Below are 21,419 nucleotides of genomic sequence, written 5' to 3' on the forward strand. Positions count from 1 at the left end.
TAGACATTTGTTTTTAGTGTATTTTACAGCTGAGTCAGGACCCGTTATCATACCAGATGCTAACAGAAAGCTAACACAAGAAGAAGAAGGTTAACTTTTATTAGGTTATTCATTTCAGGCTCAGTAATTGTGCTTAATTGTAATTGAACTTTAGAAATTGAGAATGTAATCAGTTTACCTGGTATCGTATATTGTAGATGCAGGCTGATAAAATCCGATTGTTGGTTGTTTTTTCCTGCTGATTTTGGTCCATTATCCGATTGGGACTGTAGCTCCAAATCTTCATATTTCTGTAAATAGAAATGTAATGGCTACAAGTTTCAAAAATGTTTTCACAAAACTAGATGTAGTCGTATCTGGTTCAAACAGCCCCAAAATACCATTCCCAAGTCAGATTAATAAAGGATATTAAAAATGACTTTTTCCTTAATTTTCTATTACAACTGTTTTTACCTTGTCAGCATATACTATACTACTTTTTTTCCAGACAGTTATATGCATGTTTTATTCTTGTAAAAAAAAATCTCCTGCCCTCTCTAAGGAAGGCTAAGCTAACCATAGCTACAGCAAGCTAACTTGATGTAACCGCTCAAACTGCCATCAATAAACTACAACTGTGCATCTTTCTGTTGTCATTTATTAAAGGAATTTCTTGTTGTTCAAATTGAAACTAAAATGTAAAAAAACAAAACATGGTGTTTTATCTCTCCTTTAGCTGCTGGTGTGACTAACTAGGCTAATAAATTAGTTTGTTAATGTAACAAGTTGATAATACAGCATGTCTGGGCAGATGAAGTGTGTGTAACCATTGCCACATTCATCACAATGTTATATTTCTGCTTCAGCAAACAAATTAGCTTAAAAGCTACTGTGACACAAACAGGTTCTCTCCTGCTTTAATTAGCACGCCAACAGTCACTTTTAGTTATATTAGTGGCCGCTCTTACTGTTGTTTCCAGGTTGGTAAATATTTCCACAGTCATCACCAAAAACCTGGCTCTACTTACCCTCCTCTGTCACTGTTCTTCATGGCCCGAGTTCCTGAGGTTTAGGCGTTTTCTAGCAGGGATGGAAAAAAGGTCTTTGTTTAACCCTCAGAAAAACATTGAATGTCACAGCGTTGGTATTTCCTGGCAGCCATTACCCTCACAGAGCAAAGTGCTTCCTCACAGAGTGGTTTTCTTAGATTTATTGAAAAAAACAGTATTTACAAAAAAAGGAAATCTTTAAAAAGACTAAGACAACAATATGAAAATAACAAAAAATACAAGGACCAGTGAAATTCTGTAGTTTGGGTCTAAAATTCTTCTGGCACACAGGTAGAACCTTACTGACAGACACAATTGAAACGTTAGAGAAATTATTGTTTTGGTTTTTACAAGATTGATGAAAATATCGACTCGACCATTTTGCCATGCTTCAAGACTAGAAGTGTGGAACATAAAACCCACCTTCCAACATCGCAAAACACAAACAGCAGGAGTTTAAAATTGTTGGAGAAACACTTTATCTAAAGAGTTTTTTTTGGGTACTTGATGTCCATTTTGTTGCCTTGCAGGCTTCATGCGGTTGCAAACAAATCATTGGTTTCATACAGCATGGTTCCAGCATCTCACGCTCACCCATAGCTGAACCATTCTTTTTAAGACAAAGTTCACAGCTTCCATTTTTTTTAAAAACCTGTCACACCAAAAGCAATCAAATTCCGAATCCTCAATCAAGACAGTGGCACAAGCATTACTGACAGCCAGGCGTTAAATCCTAGTGCTGTTTAGACAGTTCAGTAACAGCGGTCCACCATTGGGACGCAGCTTAAACCAACTACAACGTCTCCTCCAATACTGATGGCTGAGCGTCTAAATCAGCAGAGAGTCGGATGGTGTTAAAGTCTCCGGTGCTCTTGAACGTGTACAGCTCGTTGTCCACCATCCTGCTGTCCTGGAAGCCCAGGCTGTCCTGTCGGTTGATGGGAGTGCGCGGGCGAGGTGGCATGAAACTCTCGGCCGGGTTGAGGAACGTGTTGAACCCATCCATTTCGGGCTCTGGATCGGGTTCTGCGATTACAGGCAGAGTCCCGTCAGTGGGACCCGTAAAGGTGTGATAGGTGTCCATAGGCTTGCCGTTAAAGTGGTCCTGTATGCTGCCGGAGTAGCTGGAGTCACGTAGGAGGTGCCCATACACCATCATTTCATCTATGGAGTCGTAGACGTGGGATTCGTTGTTGGATCTGGCTTTGGGGAAGTGGCCGTCGCCTGGTCGGAAAAGGCTTCCTTTGCCAATGTAAATGGACGCCTCCTTGTTCTTTTTGCTTTTCTTTTTCCTGTTAAAAAAAGTGCAATGATGTTACAAATAAAAGCAGGTACAACTAACTCACAAAATACAAATAGGAGTAAAGACTTAAGGATTTTCATTCAATACCAGCTAAAGTAAGTCACAAATTGCGATTGTAAATAAGACAAAGTGTAATAGACATTAAACATATGAAATACTATTAAAAACTTGTAACCTCTTCACTAAAAAGCAAAGCTGCTTTCAACTGTTTTGGTCTAAAGAAAAATAGTCATCATCAATAGTTATCGGCCCATCTACATTATTGGTCATATTAGCGCTAAAATGTAATATTGGTCAACTTCGGTATAGGTTTCTCCGCCAATATTAAAAACCGATATGTGCCGTTTTTATTTAAAAAAAACAAAACACGTTGCACTTTTTTTTTTTTTTTTTTTTTACAACTAAAGTTGAATAATATTCTTATTTTGCACAGACGTTTATTTGTGGAACACATCCTCTGGTTCATGACATAAAAAGTAGCATTAACGTGTTATTTCCATGGAGATTATTATAATTTTAGCTAAAATTAGGTTGGTGGGGAAGGAATGTGTGTATATGTCGGTATCAGCAAATAAATATCAACATATCGGAAGTCAGCAAAAATAAAAGGAAGCTACTATCGGTCATTTCTACCGATAACTATTGGATTGTTTACAGAGAAAACCTCCACAGTAATTGTTTGGTAATCACCACCAATAGCTACGCACATGAGATACAGCTGCATATTCAGTAGTCTGCAAAGGTTTAAAATCTGTGGCTCTTAATTGTATGGTAAGCTAAATGCTAACTAGGCAAAAATTTAGCTAAACCCAATTTCCCTTTGAGATAGAAGTAATCAAATCAAATCCTTGTACTATAGACACTGATATCCGTTTAGATGCTAACACGTGTAGACCCACTCACTTCATGACAACAATTACAACTGCCACGATTATCGCCAACAGTATGAGAGCTCCCAGTACTCCCAGGACAATGGCCAAAATGTCTGTAGACACAACATAAGAAAACATCACATTTTTGAAAAACAGAATATAGTTATGTTTAGCAGGGTTTGGGTCAATTACATTTTTCAGTTACAATTATGTTTTTAATTACCCATGTTCAAATACGATTACAGTGACCAGATTTCCAATTACACTTGTTTTTTATCCTCAAAAAGTCAATTACAATTAAATTCTCAATTACTAAAGTTCATTTACAATCAAGCATAATTACTGAGCATGAAATAAATAACCTAATTAAAGTTAACCTTCTTGTGTTAGCATCTCTCATGACAACAGGTCCTAAATCAGCTGTGAAAGACACTAAATATCTGTCATCTAATTTATTTATTTATGTTTCCTTAGCTTCCTAACCAGTGAAAATATAGGTTTTAATATTTTTGGTGTCGGCATCTGAGCTTTTTTTGTGTCAGTATACCCCTTGATTTCAATTTTGTTTTTTTAATGGGAAAAATGTAAATCTTGATATGAAACATATTTAAAAATTGTTAACTACATATGTGTAGAACTGTATATATAACTGTAACAGAGTTACCCAATTTTGAGTTGAATTGTAATTAACAATTTTTATAACATTTTTATGAATTTCACAATTACAAAGTCCATTATCTGAGCTTAATTACAATTTAATTACAGAGCTGAGATTTTCAACATGGCTGCTGCTTGGTTCAATGATACCGTTAATGAATTATTTCAAAAAAGCCTTTGCTGGCTTTGATATTGGCACTGTTAAAGTACTTCACACATGTGTATTTGCGCACAAGCGCCACTTTGGACCTGCGTCGCGAGTTGGAGCGGTATATAGAGGTTCGCTCCTGCTCTGTGCATCTAAACTGACTGTTGTGGACCGACTCTGTTCTGTCCATCTGTAAGTTACACTGTCTCAAAGTGTCTTAAATGTGTGAGTTTCCCTCTCTGTGTGTGCGCGTCTTTCTTTTTCGCCACACACACACCGCGTCACGGCCCTATGGGCTGGAGGAACCGTTCGCCCTTTAAATGACCCTCATTAACACTAACCCTCACCATTATTGAACAATTTCTCATTCTAATAAAATCATCACTGTGCTACAACAGCCGTCGTTCTCTATACACTTGACCAATTTCTGTCTTAAAATGGATTCAAAACTTAACACATTTGTTTAAACATACTAAGGGTTTGTGTTTAACACCAATGCAACAGCATAACCATGATGGATAACAAATTCATACTTAGTACAATATTGACCAAACATACCCTTTAATTATCCTCAAAACTGAAATCTAACCAGATTTAGCCTTCAAAACACTTTCAAATATTACAGTTTTTGCTTTTTCCCAATGACTAAAAAAGCAAAAGGCACATCCCACCTTCAAACACAACCTCATTTGGCCATCCATGAAAAACCTACTGAACGTCCCTATATATATATATAACGTCCCTTAACTTTTCTATAACAAGACATACGTCCTATGGGCACTGCACTAGTGTAGTTAATAATTATTAATATGAACATATAAAGCTTTTCCACATTTTAGCATTTACAAAAAAAATAATTTGAGTGGTATACTGACAGAAAAAAGGCTCAGATGCCCACACCAAAAATATTAAAACCTATATTTTCATTGATCAGGAAGCCTAACAAGGTAACCAATAGATAGGAAATAAATGAGATGATAGATATTTGTTTTTAATGTGTTTCACAGCTGACTTAGGACCCGTTATCATAAGAGATGCTAACAGAAAGCTAACACAAGAGGAAGGTTAACTTTTATTAGGTTATTTATTTCAGGCTCAGGAACTGTGATTAATTGTATTTGAACTTTAGTAATTCAGAACATAATTCTAATTGACTTTCTGAAGATACAAAATAATTGAAATGGGGAAAAATGCTGGTCACTGTAATCATAATTGAGTTGTAATTGAACATGGTTAACTGCAAACATAATTGTAACTGAAAAATGTAATTGACCCCAACCCTGCCTGTCTCTCATTATCTTTTTGATTGCTTACTGATCTTCTTCTCCAAGACGATTTTGGCCACTGCACCAAAGTTTTCCTGTTCTGGGATGCAGTTGGACATGTTGAGGTAGAAGCTACCGGGCACCATCAGGTCCTCCGCCTTCTCGTCTTCTTGGCGGCTCATCATTTCCTCCTCTTGTCCCAGCATCTTGACGGTGATGGCGGTGTGCTGGTCCACACACTTGGGCTGGCTGACGTTGACAAACTGGAGCTGTGCCTTGTACTGACTGGGCAGAGTAACCATCCAGGAGATGGTGGATGACGGTTTCATTCCCTGAGGCCAGTTGGGAGTAGCCAGCAGAGTGGGAGACATTGTTGTAGGACTGACTTTGTATATAATGGTCTCTGAAATGAAGAGAAGACTCATGTAACTTCAATAATGTCACATGTTGGTACTATAGCGCCCTTGTGTGGTGGAACAATACCACACAAGGGTGATTTGTTTATTATTATTGTTAGGCTTTTGAGCATGAGAAAGAGTGAGTGTGAACGTGAGTAAGTATGAGCATGAGAGTGAGTGTGTGAAATAGAGTGAGTGTTAGTGTGAAAGTGAGTACTCATTCACTCTCACACTCACTCTTTCTCACACAAGTGTGAGCATGAGTGAGTGTGTGAGAAAGAGTGAATTTGTGAGTGAGTGTGAGCATGAGAGTGAGTGCATGAGAAAGACTGACTGTGAGTGTAAGAGAGTAAGTATGAGCATGAAAGTGAGTGCATGAGAAAGAGTCAGTCAGTGAATAGTGAGATGAGAATGAGTGAGTATAAGAAAGTGAGTGCGTGAGAAAGAGTGGTGTGAGAGTTAGTGAGAAGGAGTGAATGCATGAGTATGAGTAAGTGTGAGCATGAGAGTTGAGTGTGTGAGAAAGAGTGAGAGTGAATGAGTGAGTAAGTATGAGCATGAACGTGAGTGCATGAGAAAGAGTCAGTCAGTGAATAGTGGGATGAGAATGAGTGAGTATAAGAAAGTGAGTGCGTGAGGAAGAGTGGTGTGAGCATGAGAAAGTGCGTGAGTGGATCCATTTCCCTCCACAACCTCTCTGACTGAACCTTTTCCTCACTGCCTAGATTCTAGAATGACTGTGTGCAAACACCCTGAGAACATGTCTGAGCATGTGCTCAGTTGATGAGCTGTTGGTGTGTGAACAGTGAGGTTGTGAGTCAGGAAAGCAAATACAAACACTGATCTTTCTTTACGTTATGGCCATTTAAAACCTGTTTGTCTACAGGGGAAAGGCATTGCAATTTGATGGAGAGTCAGCAAAAAAGCATTAACAAAAGCAAAAATATGGCAAGAGAAGGCCATAAAAATAGGTTAAAATATGGCAATAAGTTTGATGTAGTTGCAGGAAAAGGGTTAAAATGTGTAAAAATGGGCTCAAATTGTATGAAAAATATTATTGGTTTCTTAAAGGCATCTGGAGACCACTCCCAGTGTCTCACGACCCCAAGGTTGAGAACCCCTTACCTCGGATCTCCTGACTCATGCTGACGTTGAGGAATGGACCCTTGTTTTTGGTGAAGTCCTGTCCTGAGGCAGTGACAGAGACGTTGGAGTGAACCTGAACCTTCTGGATGGGGCCGTTAGAGCAGAAATCGCCAACAGAAAAGCCGTCCTCCTCGGCCACATGCAGCGCAGGGTGGCTGCACGCCTGGCCCTGCAGAGACTGTTTGAGAGTTCCTGTTGGTGAAACTAGATCCACTGTGCCATTCTGAGGGATGCGGACGTGCCAGGTGAAGCTGTGGAGGGGCATCCACAGGCAGGAATCCAGAGTGGGAACGGTGAGGACGGACGGCACGCAGGAACCAACGGTTGGACACCCTGTGACGGAACACAGACAAGTCTAAAGCTCAGTGTTGCTTCTCAACACTCAAATAGTCTCTCTGTTGCGCATTAAATAAAACTCACCGATAACTTCGCTGGCAGTGAGGCGTAAATCGTCATCGGTACAGTCGAGGAAGGAGAGCCTGGCTGCAGAGCCAGCAGCGACCTTTATTTTATCTTGGACCGCAGCGTCAACGCTCACCTCACAGTCCAGGGCGGAGCCGAGATTCTGCACCTCCACAGACAACGCTTTGTGCTTGGTTAGATCCACTGTGCACAGGACTGACAAAGACAAAAAAACAAGACGTTCCCTCAGTTGTTCCAAATGCTGCAAATTTGCTATAAAAAGCATTTATTGGTAAGAAAGGAAAAAGTTCTGGCATGTTTTATAGCATAAACCTTGAAAAATACCTAAGATATAATTACAGCAATATGTACAAACACATTGGCCCTCATTTACCAACCTTTCGTACATTTAGAACTGAGTGTAGGATGTGTGTTCAACCATATACACGCAAGCTTCGGTACTTATCAATTTTCAGGTCTGAGCTTGTGTACGCAAATCTGAGTGTATGAATTTGTGGTGCAGGGCACAGCAAAATCTGACAGACTGAAATTAAAATATTAAACAAACCTCAGCTGTTATTTAAGCATAAGCAGACACATTCAGAACAGATCAAAACGGATTATTAAAACAAATTAAACTAAATAAAATGAATTTTTATAAAAGTCCACGTTATTTACTTCTACCACTTTTTTGGTTTTCCTTTCACGGAATATCGAATAACCCTGATAAAAGTAGCTGATAAACTCTGCGGCCATCCGAGCATTAGCGTGTGGTTCAATGGTGAGTGCGCACACACATGCACAGGAATGCAACACTGCTTCTGCTCTGTATTGGATCACGGGAAAGCTGCTGTGCATCATTCATGCTTTTAAAACGTAAAGTATACCTTAAACTTCATCAGTAATATTCAATTAGTAATATGTTGAAGTATAGGTAAAATTGGCTAAAGGCGAAATGAACAGATAATTGACAACATTTAGTCATTTAAAGGTTTTTTTTTTTAGAGTTTAGTTAATTTCTTTTAATGTGTTATTTATTGCTTAAAGCGTGCAGACAACGGATGCTGATATAAATGGTATATTTCCGTGTGTCTCTCCATGATCTCTGCTATGAAGTTGTACGGAGTGCGCACAGTGGGGCAGACGTCAACTATGAGCTCCTTTATACAGTGGCCGACAAGGACAAACACGCAGTAAACACACTGCAAAACTATACCTCTGAATCCAGTTTTTGCTCTACCTCAGAGAATTTCCTTTCTTTTCTTGCCAGTGTTTGTTTGACCTCAGTCAAACCAGATCAAATTCAGCCACCACATTTATCAACACCTGATCATTTGTACACTGGGATTGGTCAAATACAAATGTTTCATAAATCTCGCTTTGGTCCTGTCAATTATCGTACGACCAAATGTGAACTCAAATTTGCACCCGTTTTCACGCAAGGTTGATAAAAGAGGGCCCTTGTCTTTATTGTAGCACCATCTAATCGGATAAGACATGTCCTGATATCAGTTTACCTACGGCCCTCACTTATTGCTCACATTACTCTTGCTGTCTTGTGTCAATAGTGCCACACCTGGATGTCCGCTCCTCATCACAGAGACTTTGTAGTTCAGGGCGAGTCCTTGCAGCGTCCTGTTGGTTTCACAGTTCTTCAGCACCAAGCTGAAGTCTCCCTGCTGGTGCTTCGGCTGAGGATCCGTCAGACTCAGAATGGTGGCCTTTTGGGCCTCTTTCTGATACTCCACCATCACGTCCCCTTCCAAACACTCCGGCTCAGTGTGATCCATAAAGTGTACGGTGTAGTTGTGCATGCTCGGCACGTTGAAGTCCCACTGCATCTGCTGGAGGTCGGGGAAATCTCCAGGGAAGTTGGGTGATGGGAACTCTGTGTCCGACACACCTCGTGGTAGGTTGACCTTCATTATCGCCAACACTAAAGACAAAATGTGCAGAAATAAACCAATAAACTACCATGATTGACATTTAATGTATTTTATAGTGCAAGACGAGTGCCCTGGCTTTTTCTGTCTAGACCAGCCCACTATATTATCAGTGGACACCACATAGAAGCCGTTGTTAAGTCAGAGATGCTCAACATGTGGCTTTTTTTTGTCTTAATTTTCATTTTATTCCCCCAGAAAACCTTAAAATTTGAAACTTTTCACCCATTTCCTTTGGCTGTTTTTCAACTTCTTCTGTCACACTTATCCAATTTTTGTCCTGTCTATTTTTTTTAGGCCACTTTTTATCTAAATAAACTTTTTGCTTCTATTTCACTATTGTTTGCCACATTTTGCCCATTTAAGCTACTTTATGCCATTACATACCACCTGGTTCCTCATTATTCACCCATTTTTTGGCCACTCTTGACTGCTATTGGCCCATTTTAGTCACTTTTCATTTTTGCCACTTTTGGATTATTTTTGCCAGCTGTTACCATGTCTGCCTCCACTCACTTGTCAAAAAAAACTAAAACGTAACAGATCGGACCGGCCCACTTTAAGTCAACGGCCCACTGGGATGATGCCCGGTATGCCAGATGCCAGATGGATAGTTCTCCCCTGGTGTGAGATGTATTCAATGTTCATTAAAAAAACAAAACAAAAACAGAATCGACTTACTGTTCGTTTCAGGTCCAACATTGAGTTTAAAGTCCACAGGGTCAAGCTTTCCATCACCAGGCACATGCAAGACCATGCGGCCTTTATATCGAGCGAGAATGGTGGTGATGGGTCCGCCTTTGCAAAAGGTGCCGACAGTCGCTGGACCTGTGCGTAGATATATGATAACAGAGTAGGTGTGGTCGCTCGGACAGGTTTCCTCATTGGGAATCTGCCGCATTCCCAGTTCAGGAAAGTCCAGTTGAAAAGCTCGAGTGGCGACGACTTTCAGGTCCCAGGTGAACGTCCGGTTAAAGTCCGGAAACAGCAACGTCTCGGCTTGAACAATGTTGCCGGAGCAGGAGATTTCAGTGCAGTCTGGATACAAAGAGGCAAACAAAAGTTTTTCAATCTTAAAACATTCATGTTTTTTCTCTCATCCTTCATGGTCATACGTTTTGCCCTAGAAACAGGCTGATTCTCACAATCTGTTTTTTCAGTAGACCTTCAAGTTTTCCCACAATTGGGATTTGTTTGACACAAGATGCTACCTGCCTCAGCCTGATTTCAGCATTTCTCTGCATGTCACCTCACACACTCACACAGCTGCATGTAATCACTGCTGTTGCCATGGTAACTGTTTAAATGACCGCTTCAATGATTCCATCCACCTTTCAGTGTGGAGTTTACATGTTCTCCCCGTGCTTGAATGGAATTTCTCACATAATACCTCAATAAATTCATGCTATGCCAGTGATAATGCAAGGCTTGTGCTAAATTAATGCTAGGTTAATACTAAGCTATAGCTCGGCTAATGCTTAGCTACTGCTATGCAAATGCTTAGCTAATGCATCGTTAATGCTAAGTTAACGTTTAGCTAATGCTATTGCTAGGCTAAAGTTAGATTCATGTTAAGCTAATGTTCAGTAAATGCTAGGCTAATGCTATGCCAATATTGAGCTGATGCTAGGCTAATACTATGCTAATGTTGAGCTAATGCTTAATTAATGCTAATGCTAGGTTAATGCTTAGCTAATGTTATTGCTAGGCTAATGCTAGGCTACTGCTAATGATAATGCTAGTCTAATGCTAGGCTAGTGCGAAAAGAAAGTTAATGTTAATTCTAAGTTAATGCTGGGCTAATGCTAAGCTAATGCTAGGCTAGTGCGAAAAGAAAGTTAATGTTAATTCTAAGTTAATGCTGGGCTAATGCTAAGCTAATGCTAGGCTACTGAAGACAGCATCCAATGTGAACATTTTTAAATCAAAGTTAAAGACACTCTTTTTCTCTACTGGGTAATATTTGAGAGGGACATTTTTGGTCATCTTGCTGTTGATGATTTTAAATGTTTTTACTGATGATTTTAAAAGTTTTTTTCTGCTGATTTGAATGTTCTTTCTGATTTTTAATCTGTTTAATGTTTTCTGTTGCACTTATTGATCATGTAAAGCACATCGAGTTGCCTTGTGTATGAAATGCGTTATACAAATAAATTTGCCTTGCCGTACTGTGGCCATACCAGCCTGTCATTGCCCGATCTTGGAAGCTAAGCAGATCTGGGCCTGGTTAATAGTTGGATGGGAGACCACTGAGAATTCCAGGTGCCACAGTGCGGGGCAGTCGCTCCAGTGGTATCTGTCATTGTGTCCTTGGGCAAGACACTTCACCCACATTGCCTAGTATAAATGGAGTGAGTGAGTGAGTGATGGTGGTGGTCCGGGAAGCCGATGGCGCACTATGGCAGCCTCACTTCCGTCAGTCTGCCCCAGGGCAGCTGTGGCTACAATAGTAGCTTACCGCCACTAAATGTGAAGTGAAAGAATAATACCTTAATTCCGTAAAGCGCTTTGGGTGACTATGATAAAGCACTATATAAAATCTAATGCATTATTATTGTTACTGCTAATGCTAGTTTATAATAATAATGTAATAATGTAATCTTTATTGACCACCGTAGTGAAATTCTTCTCTGCATTTTTACCCACTTTCCCTGAGGGGAAGCAGTGGGCACTGAGAGGGCTCATATCTCACCAATCTCTCTGTTGATTTCCACATTGAAGACGTCCTGCGGTCGAGGGCAGGTAAATTCCACGGTGGTGTTGCGCAGATCCCTCAGTTGCAGGAAGTTGTCGCTGCATACCTGATTGGGCGGCTGGTCCATGCACACACTGCAATCTGGTTCTTGGTTCATCCTGTTGATGATGATGATGGTGTCGGGGTCCGGTGTCACGGACAGCAGCCTACCAGCTAATAAAAAACTGTTTTAAATAATTTGCAAAAATGAAAAGGCAAAGTATGGCCTTATATAAGGGTCACCCTGCACAGCCCATTTGATTGATAATTAAGGTAATTAATCAGCACCATCTATCAAACAATAACACTAAAAATGTTCCTGAGAGCCCCCTTGCTCTGACTGATTATATAAGGCATGGACAACTGCTGGCCTTCAGTTTACGTTTAATGCGTCCCCCAAACAAATACAAAAAAATAACTCCAAAAACACACAAAACGACAAGAAAAAAAAACCACAAAATAATTTGAAAAACACAGAAATTTACATCAAAATTTCTTCAAAAATGTACTAGATGAGAAAAATACACAAAACAACTCCAAGTACACACAAAATGACAGACAAATACATACTGTACAATGACTCAAAATACACACACCATTACAGTAAAATACACAAAATGACTCCAAAAACACACAAAATGTCAACAAAAATAAATAAAAGGGCAAAAGATAAAGAATTTATGAAGAAAAAAAATCAGACAGGTCAAGACTCACGTCTTTGAGAGAAGATGGGGATCAGTTTTGAGCCTTGTTGGATAGGCTAGGGCCCACTCGCAAGACGATTGTTGTTGTTTGTATGTATATTGACCGTTAAAGTTAAAAAAAAAAATAGAGAAAAACATACAAAATGACCATCATAACAACAACAAAAAAGGAAACCACACAAACCCTTTGTCTTTCCTGTATTAATGCCCAGATTGTTCATAATTCTAAACGCTGACACGAATGTTGATAATGTGGCGTTCGGATCAAATAATCACATTTTTGTGGTCCTGCTGTGATAAAACTTGCACATACCTCATCTATTATGGGACCTTTAAAATGTTTTTTTTACTCTGATCACATTGTAGTGAACTAAAACCAGCTGCTCACCTCTTGCTGCAGCTCCGACACTGAACGCAGTCCCGTCCATGTCGCTTCCTTTTGGAACATCAAACGTCACTGACGTGGTTCCGAGCAGGTCCAGGCGAGACACTGTCCCACCTCGGCAGTATCCGCTGCGTTTTATCTTCCCGTTGTTCTTTTTCGTACTCACACTGTACTGATGGCCATCTTCACAGCCTTCTGTTGCAGGAACCACCTTCAGTCCGTCGGCAGGAAAGTTTAAAGTGATGACGGTCTTGTCTGGGACACTTATATTCCACAGAAAGGATCGCTTGAAGTCTTTAAAGAGGCTAGAATTAACTTTTGCTACAGCAGGACTACAGGACATCTGGGTGCACTCTGAGTGAAGACAAAAAAAGGCATAAAGGTAAAGACTGACCGACACATAGTAAAAGAAGGACTGCTCATTATTATTAGGCCCTGCAGCTCTCACCTATTTTTTCTGTTACTGTCACACTGAACACACCCTCAGGATTTGAGCAACTGAACTCCACGGAGAGGTTTTCAACATTGGTTAGCATCTTTTTTTTTGAGCTGCAGTCGGGATTGGAACCAGCGGCGGGAGTACATATCTCACACTCTGGTTCCTGCACGTCCCTGCTCAGGACTACAGTTGTGCTCGGATCAATGGTTACGACCACAGTCTGGCCCTCTGGACCAGATAGGATAGAAAAAGCAGAACTTACATGAAATCTGCAGCAGGTTGCCGCTTTGCAACATGCACTTGTTGAGAATGAAGATTTTATTTGAAAATTATTAATAACACTAACCCAAAGGTAAAGCTACAGTCAAAAGATGCCTTAAGTTTTGAATAAATGTAGATCTAAATCTCTAGATCAGGGGTGTCAAACTCATTTTAGTTCAGGTGTCAAATACAAACCAGTTTGAGTTAAAGTGGGCCACAGATTTTAGGTGGAAAAAAAGAGGAATTTCAACATGTATCTTGCACTTCCACGTATAAATGAAAATTATACAATATATCAGTCCCTGCAGGATCTTCACATAAATTTCAATGATTTTGGGACATTTTATGAAATAATTAAAAAAAAGAAAATTGCCAGATTTTGAAAAAATTGAGAGTTGGAAGAAACTGGATAACTGTAAAATTGACCTCGGCAAATATTGTGGTTTTAAATTGAATTTTTGTATTTGGAGGGGCTGAGATATCTACAACTGAATTACTTGGTAATTTACAAAATGTTTCATGTTTTTTTCTATCATTTTTACTTTCCCGTGGGGGCCGAATCTGATGCTCTAAAGGGCCGGATTTGACCCCCGAGCCTTGAGTTTGACACATGTGCTCTGACTCTTATTTTACCTTTAAAAATAAAGAATCAAACCTTAAACTAAACAGTTTAAAAGGATTCTTACTTATGGGTCCAGCAGAAGCCTGAAACAGCACAGAGTCCACTAGCGTGTTTGGCTCCACTAGCAGAGAAACAATAGCCTCGTTGGACAGATCCAAGCGAGCCACAGATCCGCCTCGACAATACAGAGTCTTGTCCTGGCCACTGGTTTTAGGTATATCCACAGAAAACTGAAACCCATTCGAGCACGACTCGGACGACTCAATGAGTCCCTTGTTGTCGAGGACATCCAGACTCATGACTGTCTTTTCAGGGGCCTTCAGGGCCCAGGTGAAGGTCCTGGAGAACTCTGTCAGAAGTGATGGTTGAGTTTCTAGTGTTGTTGGGCTGCAGGTGTCTTTCGTGCATTCTGGGGTCAAATTAAAGTAAAAAAAAGGTTATATTGTCAGTAAACAATCAATGGACAACAAAACATCAGCAAAGTGAATCAGGGTTCCTTTAACACTGTGCTGCAGTATGTCATTTATTTTTTATTTGCTGTGCAAAAGCTTTTAACTCTGACATATTCAGCTACAGAAGGATGATGATGATCTTTTAATTGAACAGGATCTTCACTTTACATTTTCTAGATTTTGTGAACAATTTAAGGGAAATATTATGTAATAATTTGAGGAAAATTTAAGGATTTTGTAAGGATTTTGAGGTTGTTTTTTTTTTCACAGTTCAACATTAAAAATGACTGCAATCACATGATATAAGCACCGTGAAAACTGTGAGCTACTACAAATACTGTGAGTTTCATTTACACAATGATTCATGTTTACTCGCTCTCTTTTTTACTTCTTATTCTTATAGCAAACGCTGTCGAAGGTCAACACTACATGAAGTGCAATCTTTTTACGACAGCAATGTCATTTTTTCTTTCTCCTGTGGGCCGAATTGGATGTTCCAAATGGCCAGGTTTGGGCTCCGGGATTTGAGTTTGATGCGTGTGCTAAAGCATAAATTCCTTGAAAGCAAACTGATCCTACAAACCCTGTTATAGGGAAAGTTTGTTAAATAAAAAAAAACTTCATACACAGCCTGTAAAAATAACAATATAACACATATATAAAGGAAATAGGAAATATTTAAAGAGACAGAATTAATCCTGCAGAATTATTTTACTGTACTTGTTAAACAAATGAGTAACGACAATAATGTTTGCAGTACTTTAATTAGACTGGAGTCAACGTGCTGTGAGGTCATCAGATCTCCTGTCTGCTCACCAATAGTGCGATCGATGGTGACAGTGTACGACCCTTCTTCACAATTAAACAGCAGCTTGAGCTCAACGTCAGGCTCCAAAGTCAGGGAGGGGTGACAGTTAACGTCTGTGTCGTTCACACCACTGACTGTGCACACTGTGCACGACTCCAGCTTGCGCTGCACGTTTACAGTGGGTCCACTGGCTGCTGTCACCACTGTCTGCAGGCAGGCTGAGGAAACAGAGAAAACAGCTGGAAGTCACTCCACTGTCACCAAAAAACATGAAGGATTGTTTCATTAGGGTTCATAGCTGTACCCCTTTCTCTTATTTTGGAATCCAAGTACCCCCTTATGTCCGACTACAAAATTTTGCTTAGAATTCTATGGATTCTATAGAATAGATCAAAATGATAGAAAATATGAGTGATAACACATTGTAAAGAATATCATTTTGTAAATAAAATGAATGAAACAGTATTTAGCGTCAATTCATAAAAGGAATCAGAATATTATGGATCAGCAGGGGTTCCTGAAGTCAATCCTGCAGGTTTCTGATGTTTCCAGTATCTCTAAAGATTAAGGCCACTGAAGAAAAAAAAACAAACACATCCAGTAGTGGAAAAAAAAAATAAAAAATCACAATTGCAGAAGCATATATTTATCTTTTTTTGTCCATTTATTCATTTTTGTCTTAATATTTTTTTTCTTTTCTTTTTTTTAAGTCTTAAACTTTTTTTGTTCCTACCTTTTTTTGCCAGTCCTATTTTTTGTTTTTCATTTTGATCTGTTACTATTTTGGGACACCTGCAAGCTCCTCCCACACACCACAGGTGGAGGCAGGCAGCAGTTTTCTGAGCAGCTAGAGGAAAATATAAGAACTGAAGCTCTGCAAATATTGTGGATTTATATAGAATTTTTGTATTTGGCAGGGCTGAGATATCTATAACTGAATTAGTTGGTAATTGTTACATGTTTTTCCCATCATTTTTACTTTCCCATGCGGGATGAATTTGATGCCCTAAAGAACCGTATTTGGCCCCCGGGCCTCGAGTTTGACAAATGCGATAAATGGTTTGTGTCCGCTCTATTCAAATTTAAATATATTTTGTTTAAGACAAGTTTATTTGTGTAACATGGAGGCAGCAGCTACAAATATGAAAGCATAGTGAGAAGCAGATGGACTTCAGCTCATTCATATCACGTAAAGTCTGATCCTGCCATCTGTTTACCTCAGACAAAAGCAAGTGTTACTTTCAAACTAAAATCTACAGTTTTACCAGATTTGTGTGGTTTTGAGGATGTAGTGCACCTTACAGACAACAGATCATCAAACAGGTGGCAAAATGGACTGAAAGTGACCAAAAATGGCGGAAAAGTTGGTGAAATGGAATTTTAAAAACTGGTTGAAAAAACTGTTTAAAAGTTGCAAATTAAAGTGGTAAAAAATGATTCAAAGTGTCAATATTGGCTTAAAAGTGGCAGAAAAAAGTAGAAACAATTAATTTAAACTGGCAAATAATGGTCATGACATATCATGAATGTGGTTAAATTGGCAAAAATAAGTATGAAATATGGTGAAAAGACGTTAAAAGTGACAATAATGGGAAAATATGCAACATTAGGTGAGAAAAGTGGTGAAAATAGTTTCAAAGTGCCAATAATGTCTTGAAAGTGGAAAGAAATGTGCAGATATGGCATTGAAATGTGAGAAATTGGTGTAATGTAGCAAAAAAGCAATAAAGGGCAAAAATATGGCATAAAAAGTGATGAAAACAGGTTAAAATATGTTTGGTTTGGTTTAGTTGCAGAAAACAGGTAAAAAAAGGCAAAAATGGGCTCTTAAAGGCATCTGGTGATCTCCTCGCAGTGACTCGCGACCCAAGGTTGAGAACCCCTGCTCTAATTAAAACATTGCCAGTGAATACTGTGTGTGTTCCTTTGTCAAATAAACAGCTGCACATACACATGAAATGATTCTGCTGCTTGTGGGCCCTCCCTGAGGAGTGGTGTGGGCAGCTGCTATCTTAGCCATGAGGGGCTTTGTGGAGGTCCACAGTTGTGCTGGTCTGGGTGAGAGCGAGTGATGGCCTCATCCAACCCATCTGTTAGCTTACCAATTCATGGGAAGAGATTTGTCACTTTTATAATAAATAATGACTAGGCCACTGGGAGTGAGGCCCAAGGCCAAGGCAGGCTGACTTCATAATACTGTATCATGTTTTTCTGCAGTCAGTGCCTTCTCCTCGTCCTTCTCTCTCTGCTCTGTTTCAGGTGTTGTGAAGCTGATGATGGCAGTTTCTGATCTGTGGTTCATGGCTCAACTAGTCTGGGACACTCTGATGTTCTATCTCTCTATCCTGTTCTGTTGGTCCTTCTGTCCACTAACCCCAACCAGTCGACGCAGATGGCTGCCACCTCTAAACCTGGTTCTGCTGGACATTTCTTCCTGTTAAAAGGGAGTTGTTTCTTCCCACTGTCGCTAAATGCTTGTTCATGTGGATCTTGTTGGGTGTTTTCTCTCTTATGATGAATTTTATATTTTGCTAAGGCGATTGAGATGACTGTTGTAAATTGCACTATACAAATAAAGTTGAATTGAATTGGGTTCTCAATTCAAATATGATCTCAAATGGCCCGCAGATTTTAGGTGGGGAAAAAGCATATTTGACATTATTGTGCACTCGTCAGTGCCTCTGTGTATAATTGATATGTAAAGTATGTTAGGCACATACTCAAGGAATAAATTACCAATATAAGCCCTGCACGATCTTCACTTTAAAAAATCCTTGATTTTGTGACAGATTCTGTGTTAATTAGTAGAATTTTGCGGCATTTCTTGAGAGAAATTGCAGGATTTCAGGAGAAAAAAAAGATTTTTTTTCCACAATTTGCAATTAGAAATTTCTGCAGCCAAAGAACACAGGAAAACTGAATGACCCTGCAAATTATAATATTTTGGTGTATTATTAAACTCATGTATTTAAAGGGACTGAGATAACAAATTAATTAGTTGGTAATTTATACAATAATTCATGTTTTCTCTGTCATTTTTGGGCAACTTTTATCAGACTGGGGGCCATAAATGGGTTGTCCGTGGGCCACATTATTAGAATATTATGTCAGCATTTAAAATAATCGCCTATCTGAAGATCAACACAGAGAACAATAAAGGGTTTTGTCAGTTTTAGTTTTGCATATTTTTTAATAGTATTTCGCATATTTTTGTTGAAAATGTGTACATTTTTTCCTCATTTTGTGATTTAGAGTAATTTTTGTTCTCATTTTCTTTATCATTCTATTATTTGTGTGTGTTTTTGTAGTCTTACGTGTTTTTTGGAACAGATTTGTGTATTTTTGTTGTGCTTTAGTGCGATTAATTTTGTAATTTTGCATGTTTTGGGGTTTTTTAGGAGACATTGTGTGTATATTTTCTGTTTTGGGTTTTTTTTGGAGTCATTCTGTGCATTTACTTTGAGGGTCGTACAAAATGACCAGTTGTCCCTGTGTGCTAAGGGCCAGATTTGGTCCCCGGCCCTTGAATTTGACACGTGGTCGTTGTAATCACGATCATTTTTATTCAATGTAAAGTTAAGCAAGAGGCCTGATGGGATGCTAGGATTGACCAAAGTTGTCACATGTGCACAAAAGCAACCTGCAAAACTGAAATAGATAAGGTGAAATGGTTGATTAATGAATAAATGTTCCTAACGAGTAAGCATTGGATTGTTTTTAAGGCCTGAAGCATTATACTTGAATCCAAACTTGGTCAAAATGTACAAATTATGTGCATCGTGTAAACAAAATGACAAAAACCTAGTTAAGGGATATATTTTGACTGTAATTGATGAGCGTATGGATGATGTAATGTCACAAAGGGTCACAAACCTGCACAAAATGTTGTATAAAGTACAAACAGCTTTTTTCCATTGCATTAAAAAATTGTGGGAATAAACAAAGCCATTGTTGTGATAATAAACCAGCCAACAGATTCATCGTTGGGTGGCAGATTGCTGGTCAATCATTAATGATGGTGGTGATGAAGTTGTGCCTGCAGGAAGTTCCACTGAAATGTCATAAAGCTTCAGAACGCATGAGGTCTAAGTCATTTGGATCAATATCAATGCTTTTAAAGAGTCAAATTATCCAGAGTTGTACTTTTTTGAGTATATTTCTAAATCACTAATTTTACTTGTACGTATGCACGTTTTAAAAGAAGAAAAGTAATTAATTTGAGCTACTTTTAACTTGTACTTGAGTATTTTATGCATGACTGTACTTGAGTACAATTTTAATCAAGTAACAGTACTTCTACTTGAGTAGAATATATTAGGACTCCTTGTTCTAATTTTGAGCGGCCCATGATGTAAATGCAAAAAATTCGTTAAAAAAACAAAAAACAAACGCCTAATGAGAGAAAAATTGTAAAATTACAAAACGACAACAAAAACACAGAAAATGAATACACAAAAAAGAATTATCTAAAATCACAAAATGACAACAAAAATACACAAATTAACTCAACACAAAAAAAAACTAACGAAAGAAGAGGAAAATACGGTAAATGACATCAAAAACACATGAAGCGTAAAATCAGGAGAGAAAAAAATTACACAAAACGACCACAAAAAAACAAAACGAAATATTACACCAAAAACACGTGAAAGGACAACATATTGTTCATCGCTGTATTAATGCTCAGATTGGTCACTATTCTAAATGCTGACATAATGTGGCAATCAGATCAGAAAATCAGATTTTTGTAGCCCTGCTGTGATAAAAAGTTGCCCACCTCTGTTCTAATTTATTGATACATCATAATAAAGCTTACTGGCATATAATGAAAAGCAGTTGCTAGTTTTCTGCGGCCTTTTAGAGACCAAACAAAGAAAGTGGAAGTAGGTGTGGGGTAGTGCTGGGCTATAAAACAATAACAATATATATATCACGATACACAGATTTGATCAATATCAATACCAAATATGTGCAATAGTACGTTCAATAATTTCACTGAACTCCATTAGAAAATATATTACTTTATTATTAAATTTTCAATAATTATAATTTACAGAAATTCAAATTACTTTGCACGTTTTGTAGAATTAAATATTTTTGTTTATAGTCTTTATATTTATTTATTTAAATGTTTAAAATTAAATGACTTGCATTAGCAAAAAATAAATAAAAAAAAGAATTATCAAAATTATTGATATGAAACAGTTGTATCACAACACGTTTTCCAGGCTTATCGCCCAGCCCTAGTGTGTAGTCGACAAAAGTGCTGACAGATGGTTTTCTCACCTGAAAAATCCAAAGCTGCCAAAAAGCAAAGTCCCATGAGCGCGCAGCTGGTGTACACCCGCATGTTGACCGGATGCTTTAAACCCTGTTTCTATAAACCACATAAAAACGTTTTAAAAATTAGCGGAAAATGGTGTCAGTTCTTAAGCAAAAACACATTTTCACTCACGCTCCACCCGCACGACCGTTGACAGTCACTTCCTGCTGCGCGCGGAGGGCGTGGCCCCGCCGACAGGTGACGCTTTACCTGTCCTAACATGACGGCGCGCGCTCCCGACAGAAGGAGGACTTCCTGTGTGTGATGCAGAGCTCCTCGTGCGACAATTTAACGTCTGTGCATCGCAGCGCGTGCCCTATTTATAAACAGGAGAATGTGCCAAAGAGTCTGTGGCAACTGCTGTGTTACATTGAGTCAGAAAAAGAAGCAGAAAAGGCTGTGGAAACAGAGAGATCCTCCTGTTTATCACTGCTTTACATTCATGTATAGTTTCAATGAGAAAAAGCATCCAATCATAGGAGTTTAGGGGTTGTCAATTTGCAGGTGGGGACCCAAAAGTGGGTCACAC

The 21,419-nt window shown here is 38.9% G+C and overlaps 1 protein-coding gene across 1 annotated transcript; it reads right to left on the bottom strand.

Moving 5' to 3' along the window:
- Positions 1-1,174: 1,174 nt before the first annotated feature.
- Positions 1,175-21,136, bottom strand: cdcp1b (CUB domain containing protein 1b). The gene is made up of 14 exons (XM_028460831.1): positions 21,023-21,136; positions 20,854-20,944; positions 15,576-15,785; positions 14,372-14,716; positions 13,434-13,652; positions 12,989-13,339; positions 11,855-12,070; positions 9,844-10,200; positions 8,796-9,155; positions 7,238-7,435; positions 6,797-7,150; positions 5,323-5,676; positions 3,235-3,316; positions 1,175-2,320 (listed from the first exon to the last, which is right to left on the bottom strand). The coding sequence occupies exons 1-14, from the start codon at positions 21,110-21,112 to the stop codon at positions 1,822-1,824; spliced, it is 3,726 nt and encodes a 1,241-aa protein (XP_028316632.1). The 5' UTR covers positions 21,113-21,136; the 3' UTR covers positions 1,175-1,821.
- Positions 21,137-21,419: the final 283 nt, after the last annotated feature.

Source organism: Gouania willdenowi, chromosome 11 (assembly GCF_900634775.1).
Source record: "Gouania willdenowi chromosome 11, fGouWil2.1, whole genome shotgun sequence".
Classification (NCBI taxonomy): domain Eukaryota; kingdom Metazoa; phylum Chordata; class Actinopteri; order Blenniiformes; family Gobiesocidae; genus Gouania; species Gouania willdenowi.

Bases quoted from the DNA above. Each gene is read 5' to 3' on its own strand.
- cdcp1b (XM_028460831.1), bottom strand. From the start codon at position 21,112: ATGTTAGGACAGGTAAAGCGTCACCTGTCGGCGGGGCCACGCCCTCCG. The intron at 14,717-15,575 runs GTGAGCAGACAG...ATTTGACCCCAG, and splicing joins CACCATCGATCGCACTATTG to AATGCACGAAAGACACCTGC. The intron at 12,071-12,988 runs GTGAGCAGCTGG...GTTTTTTATTAG, and splicing joins TGTCGGAGCTGCAGCAAGAG to CTGGTAGGCTGCTGTCCGTG.